We start from the raw sequence: 15,498 nt of genomic DNA on the forward strand, positions 1-15,498 counted from the left end.
CAGAAAGTGAAATATCCATGAGTCCATGCTGATATAAATAATTGAGTATATAAATAAATGGGAAGGGACAGGTCTTCCTTACAGAAAACTCTCCACTAATAAGTGTAGGAGGAATGAAAGGAAAACAAAATTACTATTAGGCAAACACCACAATAATAACTATTGCAGGCAAACTCCAATACATGCTTAAATCAATGGGTATGTTTGAGGAGTATATTCCCCAAGATATTTATCAAGTACAAAGGGAAAATGGTAACTCTATAGTGAAGAAACCCAGAAGAAACCACCTCAACTAAGTGATCAAGGTTAACAGTCCCTACAATACAACACAGCAACATCTTATATTCCCTGGTAAGATGTACTGAGGACATAACATCTCTTCCATGGCATTCTTGCCAAAAAATACATAATCCAATCATGAGATAATGTCAGACAAATCCAAAATGAGAGACAAACTACAAAATAACTGACCAATAGTCTTCAAAATGGTAAAAACTGGGAAAGACAAAGAAATACTGAGAACACAGATTAAAAGAGCCTAAAAATATCAGCAAAAAAATGCAATCTGGGTCAACAGAATGAGAAGACAGGCTCAGAATGACAGAAAATATTTGCAAAACATAGCTTATAAATGACTATTATCCAAAATATACAAAAAACTCCTAAAATTCAACAATAAGAAAACAAACAACCTGATTTTAGGTGTTTTTTTTTAAGTAGACTCCACACCGAAGATGGGGCTTGAACTCACAAACTCCAAGAACCAGAGTCACATGCTCTACTGACAGAGACAGTGAGGTGCCCCACAAACAACCTGATTTTAAAAATGGGCAAAGGGGGCATCTGGGTAGCTCAGTCGGTTGGGCGTCTGACTTCAGCTTGGGTCATGATTTCACCTTCCGTGAGTTCGAACCCCACATCTGGCTCTGTGCTGACAGCTCAGAGCCTGGAGCCTGCTTCTGAGTTTGTGTCTCCTCTCTCTCTGCTCCTCCCCTGCTCATACATTCTCTCTCTCTCTCTCAAAAATAAATAAACATTAAAAATTTAAAAATAAATAAATAAAAATAAAAATGGGCAAAGGATCTGAAAAGATGCCTTGCCAAAGAAGACATACAGATGGAAATAAGCAAATGCAAATAGGCTGAACATCTTCTGTCAGTGAAATACAAATGAGAACAATGAGATACTACTACACACCTGTTAGAATGGCCAAAATCCAGAACATTGACAACACCAAATGCTAGTGAGAATGTGGAGCAACAGGAACTCTCATTCACTGCTCATAGGAATGCAAGAAGAGTTGGCAGCTTCTTACAATACTAAACATAAACTCACCATGTACTCTAGCAACCATGTTCTTTGGTAACTACCCAAAGGAGTTAAACTCTCTGTCCATCCAAAAACCTGCACATGGGTTTTTATGAGAGCTTTATTCATAACTGCGAAAACTTGGAAGCAACCAGGGTGTCCTTCAGTAGGTGAATGAATAAATAAATTGTAATACATCCAGACAATGGAGTATTACTCAGCACTAAAAAGAAAAGAGCTATCAAGCCATGAAAAAAACAGAAGCCACCTTAAATGCATACTACTAAGTCAAAGAAGCCAATCTGAAAAGGCTACATACTCTAGGATTCCAACTATATAATATTCTGGAAAATGCAAAATTATGATGACAGTACAAAGATCAGTGGTTGCCAGAGGCTGTAGAGACAGAGAAATGAATAGGTAGTGTACCAAGGACTTTTAGGGCAGTGAAACTATTCTGCATGATACTCTAATGGTGGATACATGTCATCATACATTTATCCATACCCACAGAATGTATAACACCAATAGTGAACTCTAACATAAAAGATGGACTTTGAATGATAATGATGTATCAGTGTCAGTTCAATTTTAACAAATATACCACTCTGATATGGGAAACTGGTAGTGCAGTAGGCTATGTTTGTTTGGGGCAGGGAGAATATGGGAACTCTTTCCATTTTCTGCTTGATTTTGCTGTGAATCTAAACTGCTCTTTAAGGCTTCAGGGGTGGCTGGGTGGCTCAGTCAGGTAAGCATCCAACTTCGGCTCAGGTCATGATCTCATGGTTCATGGGTTCAAGCCCCACATTCGGCTCTTGAAGCCTCCTTTGGATTCTGTGTCTCCCTCTCTCTCACTGCCCACCCCCCTGCTTATGCTCTGTCTCTGTCTGTCTCCCTTTCTCAAAAATAAATAAACATTAAAATAAATTTTTTTAATAAAGCTCCATTTTTAAAAATTGCAATGTTGAGACCCTGGATTGTATTTCCTAGAACAGAGAAAGAACATTAGGGAGAAAATGTGTTTATTTCCTGGACTTGATAATTGTACTATGATCATGTAAATTGTTAACATTAGGGGAAGCTGAGTGAAGGATACATGTGAACTCCATATTATTTTTTGTAATGAAGTCTAAGTCATTTAAAATTTAAAAAAATTTAGGGGCACCTGGGTGGCTCACTCAGTCAAACATTTAACTTCAGTTCAGGTCATGCTCTCTCTCACAGTTCCTAGGTTCGAGCCCCATCAGGCTCTGTGCTGATAGCTCAGAACTTGGAGCCTGCTTTGGATTCTGTGTCTCCCTCTCTCTGCTCCTCCCCTGCTCACACTCTTTCTCTCAAAAATAAATAAATATTTTTAAAAATTTTTAAGTTAAAAAAATTTTAAAAATTTTAGTTATGGGGCGCCTGGGTGGCTCAGTCTGTTGAGTGTCCGACTTCAGCTCAGGTCATGGTCTCCCGATTTGTGAGTTCGAGCCCCACATGAGGCTCTGTGCTAACAGCTCAGAGCCTGCAGCCTGCTTCAGATTCCGTGTCTCCTCCTCTCTCTGCCCCTCCCATGCACATGCTCTGTCTCTCTCGGTCTCTCAATAATAAATAAACGTTAAAAAAAATTTTTTAATTTAGTTATAGCCATAATTTTAAACAAAATAAGTAAAACTCCCACTTCCTCAAAGGACTCTTGTTGTCCATACAGTGCATTACTGTACCCTCAATTTGACAGGGGAGAAAAATGAGTACCCAAAGTCAATTAGTGACACAGTTGGGATTTCAGCTTCAGAATCCAGGAACTCAACCACAATCCTACACTGCTTCTCAAAAACAAGAGTAGCAGTAGCAACAGCAGCAAATACAATGATGAAGATTATGGTACTAATAACCTAGCAGAATATATTAAAAGATAACACTTGCATGAGATCTTCTGATTTACAGCAAATTTTACTCCATAGCACAGCACTGTAAGAGTTAAGTGCCAGTGGTTATTTTATTTTATTATCATTTTAATTTTATTTACTTTTTTAAGTAATCTCTACACCCAACATGAGGCTTGAACTCACAACCCCAAGACCAAGAGTCGCATACGCTTCTGACTGAGCCAGCGAGGCTCCCCTGCCAGTGTTTTTTAATAATGGTTATGGGGAGAAATGCTAATTTGAGAGTCTAATGGTTAAGGTAAAAGGTTACCTTCTGTTTTTCTCTATAATCTTCTCCTTCAAACTTGTACAAACTTTGTTCAGTGTCCATTCTAAAATTTCTCAGAGAAGATTCTCCCATTTTCTGCAAGCGTTCATTCATCTCTGCGGTCTAAAATTCAATACATTGAAATTAGAAAATTATCACTGAACTGCTTATAAAAATCTGTGGACTCTCTTTTTAGAAGTCAGGTTTTGACATGAAATATCCAATCGGTTAATTTACAAGGTAAGAATACAATGCTAACATTAAGTGAATATAAATTTAACTTCAAGTATTTTAAATATTTAAATGGTTATTCAAGTATTCTCTATTAGGCTTTCTTTAAAATCTTTTATCACTGAAGATGTAGTCACACTTTGATTTCAGTCTACTCTTACTTATATTTGAAATTATCCATAATTTTTAAAATAAAAGAGATAAATTCAACACAAAACTATAATAGTCTGAAACAGCTTATTAGACTTTAACAAATGATCCTTTAATATTTCATGAAATGTTCACAAGAGATTTTCATTCAATGCAATTTATCAGTAGATAATTTCTAATACAGTGCAAAAAAATGGGAGTTGTAAAAATGTGGTCCTGATAGATGTGATTAAAAATGAAATTTATTTGGCTTTTAAGTAAATATCAACATCATTTTCAATAAAAATAAGGTATAAGGTCACTCAATTTTAAACTCTACTTCTTAGTGTTTATCGCCAAAAACTAAACTAAAAAACCCTAAACCACCTCTGGATATCAATCTACAAATCCTTAAAACAGGAATTATTTTAAACATGCATTTGAAATGATGAAAATACAAGAAGCATGCCGAAGTATGTTGATGTTAAAGCAATTCATCATGAAAACAAATGCCATTTTAACAAACCTTCTTTTCCCCTCTTTCTAGGAGAGTTGTAATATCTTCATCTGTCAGCTCACTTTCTTTAGAAGCAAAAACATGGGTGGCTCCATGACGTATCATTTGCAACATTTCCTCTTTTGCCAGCTTATTAGACTGTTGGTCAATGAGTCTTCCTAATAATAAAAGTTGTGTATTTTCAATAATATTACAGAGAAAGCACAGCCTCATAGTTTTAACCAGACACTACCACATTTAACCATAAGTCAAGCTTTATGAGAAAGAACAATTAGTGAACTTTAAAGTTATATTAATGAACAGCCCTACCAATTTTTCTTCTACCATACCTTCTATTTCAATAGAAGTTTTTCTGTAAAATTCTAATTTTTAAAAAAGGAAGAACTTCTAAGCTATGCCTCACTGACATTTTAATTGCTTCCAAAAATAGTAAATTATCCCATAATTTATTGGGATTTTGAGTGCAAAGCTATTTTGCATCTTTGTACTTCTGAAATTAAATTTCTTTATCTTAAAATGTGAGTCACACTGACAGATGTGACTCTAAAACTCAGAAGAACAGAAATATTTTTTCATGTTCAAACTTCATTTTTCAGATCAAAATTTCTTTCCACCAACAGGCACTCTCTAATACCTGCTTAAAATGTTTTAACCTAGACGTTTTAACTGCTGCTTAATATCAGAATCTTCAGAAGACATGCCATTGGCATTCACCTAGAAGGCAGTGATGTTCAACTATCTACTCCATACATTACTGAATACAAGGCTTTAAATTAGAAAGATTTAAATTAGCACTTATTTAAAAAAAACTGACTTTTTCCTCTAAATTTGCAAATTTTTGTCAACTTTAAAAGTAATCTCCTTTAAAGAAAATTGCATGTGTTTTTGCAAAAAAACACCTAATTGAGTTTATATGTTTAAATACCTTGTTGTATAACAATTGAGTCAAGTCTCAGTTTTATCTCTGCTCTTTCTACAATCCTTTCTTCAACAGTGTTGTCAGTGATGAGACGGAATACACGTACTGGCTTCTTCTGACCAATACGATGTGCTCGATCCTAGTAGAAAGAATCCTAATGTAAGATATTGGGTATTCTGGATAAAATATATAGTATAGCCATCATATGCTATAAAATGCTGGATATAAAATTAGTTTCTGAGCTCTCTAGACCTGTCACTTTTTAAAGAAGGATGATGAGAGGTGGTGGTGACTCAATCGGTTGAGTGTCTGACTCTTGATTTCAGCTCAAGTCATGATCTCACAGTTCATGGGATCAAGCCCCACACTGGGCTCCACACTGACAGCACGGAGCCTGCTTGGGATTCTCTCTCTCTCTCCCTCTCTCTCTGCCCTTTCTGTGCTCACTCTCTCTCTCAAAAGTAAATAAGCTTTAAAAAAGGTAGATGATGAATATTAAGAATATCTACAGATCACTGTGACCAAAAAAATCTGCAAATATTATACTATACCATTAATGGAAAACTTCCAGAAAGACAACAGCCAAAGCCCCTGTAAGATGAGGACTAGAGGGAGTTTATTAAATAAATTTACGCCACTAAATACAAACATCTTCCCCACTAGCAAGAAATTTTGTGAGGGGCAAAGTAATTATCAAGGGTTGCTGTGGTGGCAAAGTTAGCTTTATCTCATCATCACGCAGTTCCTTCTGTTTATGGAGGCAATTCAGGGATGTAAAGGGTCATAAAAATTAATGGTATATCAAAATCCTTACTATATAATGGTCTAGAATTAGTCCTATGATTTATAGTTGGTAAAGGTGACAGATGGCAAGTACTGATTATATAAAAATAGCTAGGGAAGTGTCTTTAAAACACAGAAGCTGCTAGGGGTGCCTGGGTGGCTCAGTCTGTTAAGCATCTGACTTCAGCTCAGGTCATGATCTCAGGGTTCATGAGTTTGAGCCCCACATCAGGCTCTGTGCTGACAACCCAGAGCCTGAAGTCTGCTTCAGATTCTGTGTCTCCCTCTCACTCTGCCCCTCCCCCACTCGTGCTCTGTCTCTCTCTCTCTCTCAAAAGTAAACATTAAAAATATAAAAATAAAAATGTCCTGATGGTCAATATGTTTCAATTCTCTATTATAAAAAAAAAAGAAGGTGGTGGGTGCACTCCTGAGTTTTGGCCTCAAAAAATATAAATACAAATATATAAATACATTTTTAAAAAGAACTTGGGGCGCCTGGGTGGCTCAGTCGGCTAAGCATCCGACTTCAGCTCAGGTCATGATCTCACGGCCAGTGAGTTCGAGCCCCGCATCGGGCTCTGTGCTGACAACTCAGAGCCTGGAGCCTGTTTCGGATTCTGTGTCTCCCTCTCTCTCTGACCCACCCTGTTCATGCTCTATCTCTCTCTGTCTCAAAAATAAATAAACGTTAAAAAAAATTTAATAAAAAAGGAAGAACTTCTAAGCTATGCCTCATTGACATGACTTTAATTGCTTCCAAAGAGAATAAATTATCCCATAATTTATTGGGATTTTGAGTGCATAGCTGTTTTGCATCTTTGTACTTCTGAAATTAAATTTCTTTATCTTAAAATGTGAGTCACACTGACAGATGTAGCTCTAATTTAGTAAATGACACCATGATGAAAAGGAAGAGAAATAGCTCCTTGAAAAATTTTTTAAAGAGTAGGATAGTTTAGTTTTGTTTGAGAAAGAGAGAAAGAGTGTGTGTGTGCACACATGCAAGCAGGAGAGAGGCAGAGTGAGACAGGGACAGAGAATCTTAACGAGGTTCCAAGCTCATCACAGAGCCAGATGCTTAACCAAATGAGCCACCCAGGTCCCCAAAAGGGTAGGATCGTTTCTAATGCTATCCTTAGGTAGCAAACATTTTCCTGGAATATATTCTTTTGTTACCTTTTAACCTCCTCACCTCATATGTTTTATTACAAAAGGTAAAATCATATCTCTCCCAATTTCAGTGCTAAGGATTTTAATATATTTACATATTAAGCAGAATTAATACTGACAGATTGACTTTTTAACCCTTTTCATTAAGACGTACGTATTATGTCCCCTTCAATATTCAGGAGTGGGAAAAAATATTACTGTTTCATGATAAAAGTCAAAATAAACACACAAATACTATCATTGGGTCTGGGGTATATGTGTGTTTGTTTTTGTTTCCTTTTTTGTTTTGCAACTGGCACAGCATCTTTTGTTTCCCAGGATAATCTATTTCAACATCTTGAAAACCTCCCAAAAAATAGTTACCCTTTTATCATTATTTATGTCTGTGCTGTATATATTAACAATAATATTCTGAGCTAAGATAAATGTCTGGCGTCATTGAAAATTACTAACCATAGCTTGTAGATCAACCTGTGGATTCCAGTCTGAATCATATAGTATAACCACATCAGCACTTGCCAAGTTAATTCCGAGACCCCCAGCTCTGGTACTCAGCATAAAGATGAATTTGCTACTATTAGGAACATTAAAGGCCTCTATTGCTTCCTTTTTTAAATTGACATAGGAGATGAAAGAAAAAGAGAGAAAAAATAACATTTTATTACCACAGTCCTTAAGAAAGAAACATTTTTAACATGCATATACAAAACCCCACTTTATAATATTCTTCCATCTCAAAAATATTAAAGCAAATGCCTATATATTGTACTTTGTGAATTACTGTAGAAAGTATATTACATAAAGTTCCTAATCTTTAGAAACTTACATCAATAGAGACAAACTCAGAACAACTGCACAAAGTAATAAATATTTTATTTAAAGTAATAATAGTGAATATGTTTTAATTGAGAGCTGAAAAATATCTAGGAAGTAAAATGTCAGCTATCTCAACTTCATTCCCATTACTTTATATAGGATTAATAAGGAAGGTATAGTTTAGAAGATCAGCCAAGAGAGAAAAAGGTTCAGGATGCAAATGAGAGCAATGGATAAAGGGGAGGCTAAGTAGATTTATTTCCATATCATGAAAAGGGGTAAACAGGGAAGTAATGAGGAAATTCAGGAAGGTAATCCAGGGATATTTAGTAAAGAGTCTTAACAATTAATGGGATGCTAACATCTAAACTATATAAAGATCTCATACAAATTAATTAGAAAGAAAACACTAAGACCCCAATAGAAAAATGAGCAAAAAGAAAAAACAGACAACTCACAGAAGAACAAATACAAATGGCTAATAAATACAAAAATAATGTTCAATCTCACTAGTAAACAAATAAATGCAAATTAAAACATAATACCATTTTTTGAAGATTAAAAAAATGATAATACTCAATGTTGACGAGGGGGCGGTGAGACGGGCACTCTCATACATTGCTGCAGGGAGTGTAAATTGGTACAACCTTTCTGGAAAGCAATTTGGCAATATGCATCAAGAGTCTTAAAAATGTTCATACCCTTTGACCCAGTAATTCCACTTCTAGGAATTTATCCTAAGGAAATAATCAGAAATGTGCACAAAGATTTATGTATAAGGACTTTCACTTTAGCATTATTTATAATAGTGAAAAACTGGAAACAACCTAAATGATCAACAATTGGGGAATAGATCGTTTATAGTACGTCCACTGGATATATATTATACTTAAATTATTTACAATAAATTTTATTACTGATATAGGAAAGTACAACATAATGCTAAGTAAAATGTTACCAAACTTCATATATAGTATATATAATTTAACAGCAATTACTTATATATGTTATATATACAAAAAGAGATTGGCCAGAAATACTTTTATTTTGCAAATTTCCTTCAGCAATCATATATTACTTTCATAATCAGAAAATACAGGAAGTTATATTTTTAATGAATGGAATGGCATGGTCAAAAGTTGCAGCAGAGGTGACACTCACTGCCGCAGTCCATATAGCATGTAGAGGGGGCAGTGTAGAAAGCAGCATGGTGTAGTGAGAGGCAATTTGGTGTAGAGGAAATAGCAAAAACCTGGTGTGAATCATTATCATTCATTACACATGTGTTTCTAAGCAAGCATTTAACCTCTCTGAGACAGTTTCAAGTGGAGAAAATTATACCAGAAAATTATACTTTACTGGAATGCTAGAAGAATTCAGTTGGAACTATACATTGCCTAGCTTCAAGTAGTTGCTTGACAAATGTTATATCCTTTCCCTATAACAGTGAGGAGGCCAATTAAGTAAAGGTTATAGGAAATGAGTCAGAGAATGACCAGAGTCTTAGCTAGCTGAATTTACCGGTACCACTGAAGGGCAAATCTGAGAACTACTGAAAAAGAACTGTTAACAGCTGGCAAATAATGAAAGTAATGAATCAAATATGGTCATTTCCTCCTTACTAGGGAAATAGATGAAATGATTATGTGGACAGCAGTATAATGGGAAAGGTGGGCATTTCCAAAAAAAAAAAAAAAAAAAAAAGCTCTGCTTTGCTGTATCTAAAGTCTAACTACTATAGTTAGTAAACTACTAAAGTAAACTATTATAGATCAGGGATCAGTGTAAACTTTGAGACACCCATTATTTGCAAATGTTATCAATGGGTAGCAGGTTAACCCTGAATATTAAAAGAGCCTGTGTGTCTGCTATAGGCCCTATCCTATGCTATGAACCAAGCTTCAATAAGAAAGCACACAAGGGACAGTGTTCACTGAAGCTATGGAAGGAAAGAGACATGAACTAACAGTCTTTGTAGCCTGAGATGGGGCCCTAAAGTTGAGGTAAAAGGCCTGTGTGCAATTTCCTGACAGTGTATCCTGCATGACACAGTTTAAAAACTATACTCACATCTATTATATCCAATGATCCTCACAACATTATCACAAAAAAAGAAGCCTAGGTATTAACATTACCCTAATAATACAGTTAAAAATACTGAGGCTCAGAGAATTAAATAGCTTGCATATACTACAAAGTGGTGGAGTTGGTGTTAAAATTTAGGTCTTCTGAAACCAAGTTCAATGCATTTTCCACTATACCATGAAATCACAATCTTTGCCCAGAGCAGCAGAATAGACTTAAAAGAGAAGTCAAAGACATAGCCTTGAAGGACCACAGAAAAAAGAAGATAAATTAGAAAAGCCCTCCTCCCCCCAAGAAAGTGCTTTACATTAGACCCATGACATTCAGGAGGGATAATCTAAAGATCTGTTAATAATTCATTTTGGGAATTCTTACAGGCTGAGAAAGATACTGGGTGCTAGTTAGCCTTCCTCACTAGCTAAGTGACTCATTCCTGTACACCAACCTTTTAGTATTCCAAGATCCAAATGCATGATAAGCACCTATACCTATGCTTATCCAATTTCAGTTTTACAAAATCTCTCTAACACTGAGATTATTCCCTTTACAAATTACTGTTTCATGAGTCTTTAGGGTTGCTAATAAACTAGAAAAATCTCAACTGTTAAACTCCAAAATGGCGAGGGTCTACTGTAGGAAGGAAATCAAGAAAAGTAAGATACAGAATCAGAAGTTAAAAAGTAGGATGAGAAACAGTAATCAAAAGGTTAGAGATAGCAGTGGTTAGAGGAGGTAAGGGTATAATGGTACAGTGTCCTTTAGATAAGTAAGGATGTCTTTGACGATCTTGAAAAGGATGATTTGTGAAGAGTCAGTGTAATGGGAGCCAAACTGAAGATCTCAGACAGAGAGAGAGAGGTGTTAGTGAGAAATTCAATGCACCTAGCTTAAAAAAAAAAGTCAAAGTTCAAAACTACTGAATGATGAAAAATATGGATTAACTGAACTCTGAATTTGAATTTTTTTTTCCTCACCTCTCTTTCTTCATGTGGGGTTTGTCCATCCAGTCGACAGTACTCATAACCACGCCACATACAATAATCCTCCAGAATGTCCAGCAAGCGAGTCATCTGGCTAAAAATGAGAACCCTTGAACCTAAAACATTTCCCCCCAAAGAGCAAGTTATTCAATTTGTGTAAAACTAATTTGAAACTTACAAAAATAAAAGTAAACATCACATGTAATAAAAATGCATAGTGCCTGAACACTCCAGAAAACACACACATGCACACACACACAACCTTCAAGGAATGCTATACAGAATTATGCATTGCTGAGTTATGCATTTTTAAGGACTTCAAAACCCTCCACACATACTGAGATTATTTAAAGTCTTCCTTTATTCTGTCCCAAGGATGAGTGATGGTCCACACTACCTTTCACTAGACTACTGCAGTAGTCTCCCAACTAGTCTCCTGTTTCTCATCTGTCATCCTCAGTGGAACCCGGATACTGCTTCCAAGGTTCTCCTTCAAACATAGAAGTCTGATCGTGCCAGCTGACACAGCAAAATCTTCTAGGACAAACCCCCTCCTCACCTTCCAAGTGGTCCAAAGTCCTTAAAGCATGCTTAAAAGGCCTTCTATAATCTGGCCCATCCAACTTTCCAGATTCATCAACTACCACTGTACCCAAATACCATAAGCTCTGCATTCCCTATTTTCACACTGCTGTTTCATTGCCCTAGATAATGTTTCCCTTCCTTTTCCCCATGAGTTACTCCTACACATTCTCCAGTGCTTAACTTCAAATGTTGTCTTTATGAAGATTTCCCCAACTCCCAGTATCTCAACTTACTTATTACTTACTTATTACTTACTCCCAGCATCTCAACTTACAAATTGCAACTATTCCTCTTCACTACACTATGAGTTTCTCCAAGGCAAAGACTGTTGTCTTACACATCTTTGTACACCCAGCCCATAGGACAATTCCTAGCAAATAATAAGTACTCAACAATGTTTGCTGAATGAATGGATGATGAGTAAATACGCAAAATATTATTTGTACACAAGTCACTAATACAGTTATTTCAAGTGAATGTATAGATTTGTAACTCACCCTGTTCTTTCAGTTTGGCCAAGAGTTTATCAAGAACTACCATTTTACCACTATTGCTGACAATGTGCTCATCAGTGGTATAAGGTGGGCCAGGTTCAGCACCATCAAACAGGTAAGGATGATTACAACACTTTCGAAGCTGCATCAGAATGTTTAAGAGTCGCATCTTGTCCATCTTGCCAGCAGAGTTTAACACATCAATATCTTTCATCAGGATTTTTGTATACCTAAAATTTTAAACTATAATTAATCATTGATTATTAGAAAGGTTTAATGGCATCAAGCAATATCCCTTTGGTGATCAGCATTGAGTCCTATTTAAATATAAACAACAGGTCTGACTTTGAGACTAAATCTGATCGCTAAAATCAAGAAACTTTTGAACATTTTAACGTGTATATTGCCCATAAACCTGTTTCCTCCTGCTTTATCCATTGCTACAAATTGCTATTAGCTGATAAGTATTCAGATAACTGTATCTGATAATTAACTATTCAATAACTACAATATTTGCTGAAAGATGGCATCTAACTTTTACTTGTTTGAGCTTAAAACTATCACAATTTCTTATACCTATATTCATAAGGCATTTTTTTCTGATCTATAAATGTTTTTCATTATCTTTTGTTGACCTTTACCCAGATGAAAACAGACCTATTTATCCACCTGAATAGCAATTAATATTTAATTATAGTAACAGCCAACTTGCACTGAGTGAAAGTGCCAGGTATCATGGGAAGGGCTTTCTATAAATTATCTTGTTAAATCTTCACAACAACTCTGAGGTAGGTACTAGAATCACCCCCATTTTATGAATGGAAATTCAGGCAGCTATGAGAAGTGAAACAGCCTACTCAGGACCACAAAAAGGGACAAAGCCGGAGTTTGGTCTTTTGTCTGAATCTAGAGAAATATACTCTTCACCACTACCCTATACTGGTCTCAGTAGTAGAGAAGTCATTATATATTATAAGTGACCTGATTTTATTTATATAAGCAACATTTTGCTTCTTTAAGCAGCATTATGACATAAGCATATCTAATTTGTGATTCCTTGTGACTTCTCTTGTCAATTTCCTGCTTTGCTTGTACTTATCAAACCGATTCAGCTTCTATTTTTGTAACACCCACAATCGCTATTCTCATCCATCTTATTACTACTTATTATGGTTATTACTATTTTCACTGATGCAAAAAGCAAAAATAACAAACAAACGTGCAAGTGACATCAGCCTCTTTAACCCTGACATCAACTCATAAGCTAAGTATCATACCTGTTTTACAGAAGAGAAACTGAGGTTATAGAATTTGCCCAAGCTAAATAGCTACTAAGAGACGAAGCACTGTATTCAAATACAGGTGTATAGACTCAAGGCCGACATGCTTTCCCAAAAGCTAAATAAAATATTCACTAATTTTCTATTAAAATATTTGAAATACTTAACTTGCCATTTAAACATAAAATGTAAGTTTTGATCTAAAGGCATAACTGAACCACTAAAAAGTTAAATTTTAATAAATCCTTATACATAAATAAATGCTAATGGAAACAAAATAGCTCACCATTCTCGCTGCATCTTACTCAGTCCCAAGTAAATCTTTATTTCCTTTTTAGGAGGTAGGCTCTTCTCTACATCAGTTTTTATACGACGTAACAAAAATGGTTTTAAAACCTAAAAAGTGACAGTTTTCATAAAAGTTTATAAAATATCTAATATTATAAACTACATCTTTCATTGACAACACCCTAGTGTGAAATTTACTTCCCAATGCATAATCTGAAAAAAATCTGGCATCCACCAATGCCAGATGCCAATATTCTCAGTAAAAAAGAATCAAGTAATGGCTCATTAGAAAATCAGAATTGGGGGGGGGTCGCCTAGGTGGCTCAGTTGGTTGAGCGCCAGACTTCAGCTCAGGTCATGATCTCACAGTTCTTGGGTTCAAGCCCAGTGTTAGGCTCTGTGCTGACAGCTCAGAGCCTAGAGCCTGCTTCAGATTCTGTGTCTCCCTCTCTCTCTGCCCCTCCCCCTCTCCCTGCCCCTCCCCCCTCACAAAAATAAATAAACATTTAAAAAATTTTAAAAAAATAAAATTGGAATAGGGAACCTAAATTAGATATTCTTAATTTGATGGCACAAAATACATTAAAAAGACAACAAGATTACTGACTACTGAATAGTCATAAAAGAATCTCTTTTTAAAGTTTATTTATTTTGAGAGAGACAGAAACTGTGAGTGTGGGGGAGGGGCAGAGAGAGAGAGAGAGAGAGAGAGAATCCCAAGCAGGCTCTGTGCTGTTAGCGCAGAGCCTGACATGGGGCTCAGTCTCACATACCAAGAGATTATGACCTGAGCTGAGGTCCAGAGTCAGATGTTTAACTGGGGCTCCTGGGTGGCTCAGTCGATTAAGTGTCCAACTTTGGCTCAGGTCATGATCTTATGGTCCATCGGTTCAAGCCCTTCGTTGGGCTCTGCACTGACAGCTCAGAGCGTGGAGCCTGCTTCAGATTCTGTGTCTCCCTCTCTATCTGCCCCTCCCCTGCTCACACTCTGTCTCTCTCCATCTCTCAAAAGTGAATAAATTTTCTAAAAAAAACTTTTTAATTAAAAATAAGACAGATGCTTAATTGACTAAGCCACTCAGGTGCCCCAAAAGAATCTTTTTTTTTTAAAGCTGTTGTCATACAAGATTTGTTTTTTCATTTGGTATAGGAATAATTTTGATGGTAAGGAATATACATTTTTCCAAAAAAGACATACAGATGGCTAACAGACACATGAAAGATGCTCAACATCACTAATCATCAGGGAAATGCAAACCAAAACTGCAATGAGATATCACTTTACACCTGTCAGAATGGCTCATATCAAAAATACAAGAAATATCAAGTGCTGGCAAGAATGTGGAGAAAAAGGAACTTCATACACTATTGGTGAGAATATAAATTGGTGTAGCCACTGTGGAAAACAGTATGGAGGTTCCTCAAAAAAATAAAAATAGAAATACCATATGATCCAATAATTCCACTACTGGGTATTTACCCACAGAAAATGAAAACACTAATTTTAAAATATATATGCACTCCTATAGTTATTGCAACATTATTTACAACAACCAAGATACAGAAGCAACACCCAGATGTCCATCGATAGATGAACAGATAAAGATATTTGTATATATGTGCATATATGTGTGTGTACATATACACATGATGGAATGTTACTCAGCCATAAAAAAAAGGATGAAATCTTGACATTTGTGACAACATGAATGGACCTAGAAGGTATTAT

At 35.9% G+C, this 15,498-nt stretch overlaps 1 protein-coding gene across 11 annotated transcripts in view; it reads right to left on the minus strand.

Moving 5' to 3' along the window:
- SMARCA1 (SWI/SNF related, matrix associated, actin dependent regulator of chromatin, subfamily a, member 1) overlaps positions 1-15,498 on the minus strand; it is a 262,520-nt gene that overhangs the window by 225,678 nt on the left and 21,344 nt on the right. For 8 of the 11 annotated variants that reach the window (XR_008289858.1, XR_008289857.1, XM_053201671.1 and 5 more), the window contains exons 10-17: positions 13,768-13,877; positions 12,205-12,431; positions 11,117-11,238; positions 8,759-8,794; positions 7,695-7,847; positions 5,292-5,424; positions 4,376-4,524; positions 3,493-3,612 (exon numbers count right to left, since the gene is read on the minus strand). Coding sequence is in view for 9 of the 11 variants with exons in the window: in XM_053201671.1 (XP_053057646.1) it covers positions 3,493-3,612; positions 4,376-4,524; positions 5,292-5,424; positions 7,695-7,847; positions 8,759-8,794; positions 11,117-11,238; positions 12,205-12,431; positions 13,768-13,877 (1,050 nt within the window). In the remaining 2 variants the exon portion in view is untranslated. The remainder of the gene's footprint in view (positions 1-3,492; positions 3,613-4,375; positions 4,525-5,291; positions 5,425-7,694; positions 7,848-8,758; positions 8,795-11,116; positions 11,239-12,204; positions 12,432-13,767; positions 13,878-15,498) is intronic. The other 3 variants (XM_053201672.1, XM_027054412.2, XM_027054416.2) reach the window with 1 other exon arrangement.

This window comes from Acinonyx jubatus, chromosome X (genome assembly GCF_027475565.1).
Source record: "Acinonyx jubatus isolate Ajub_Pintada_27869175 chromosome X, VMU_Ajub_asm_v1.0, whole genome shotgun sequence".
Classification (NCBI taxonomy): Eukaryota; Metazoa; Chordata; class Mammalia; order Carnivora; family Felidae; genus Acinonyx; species Acinonyx jubatus.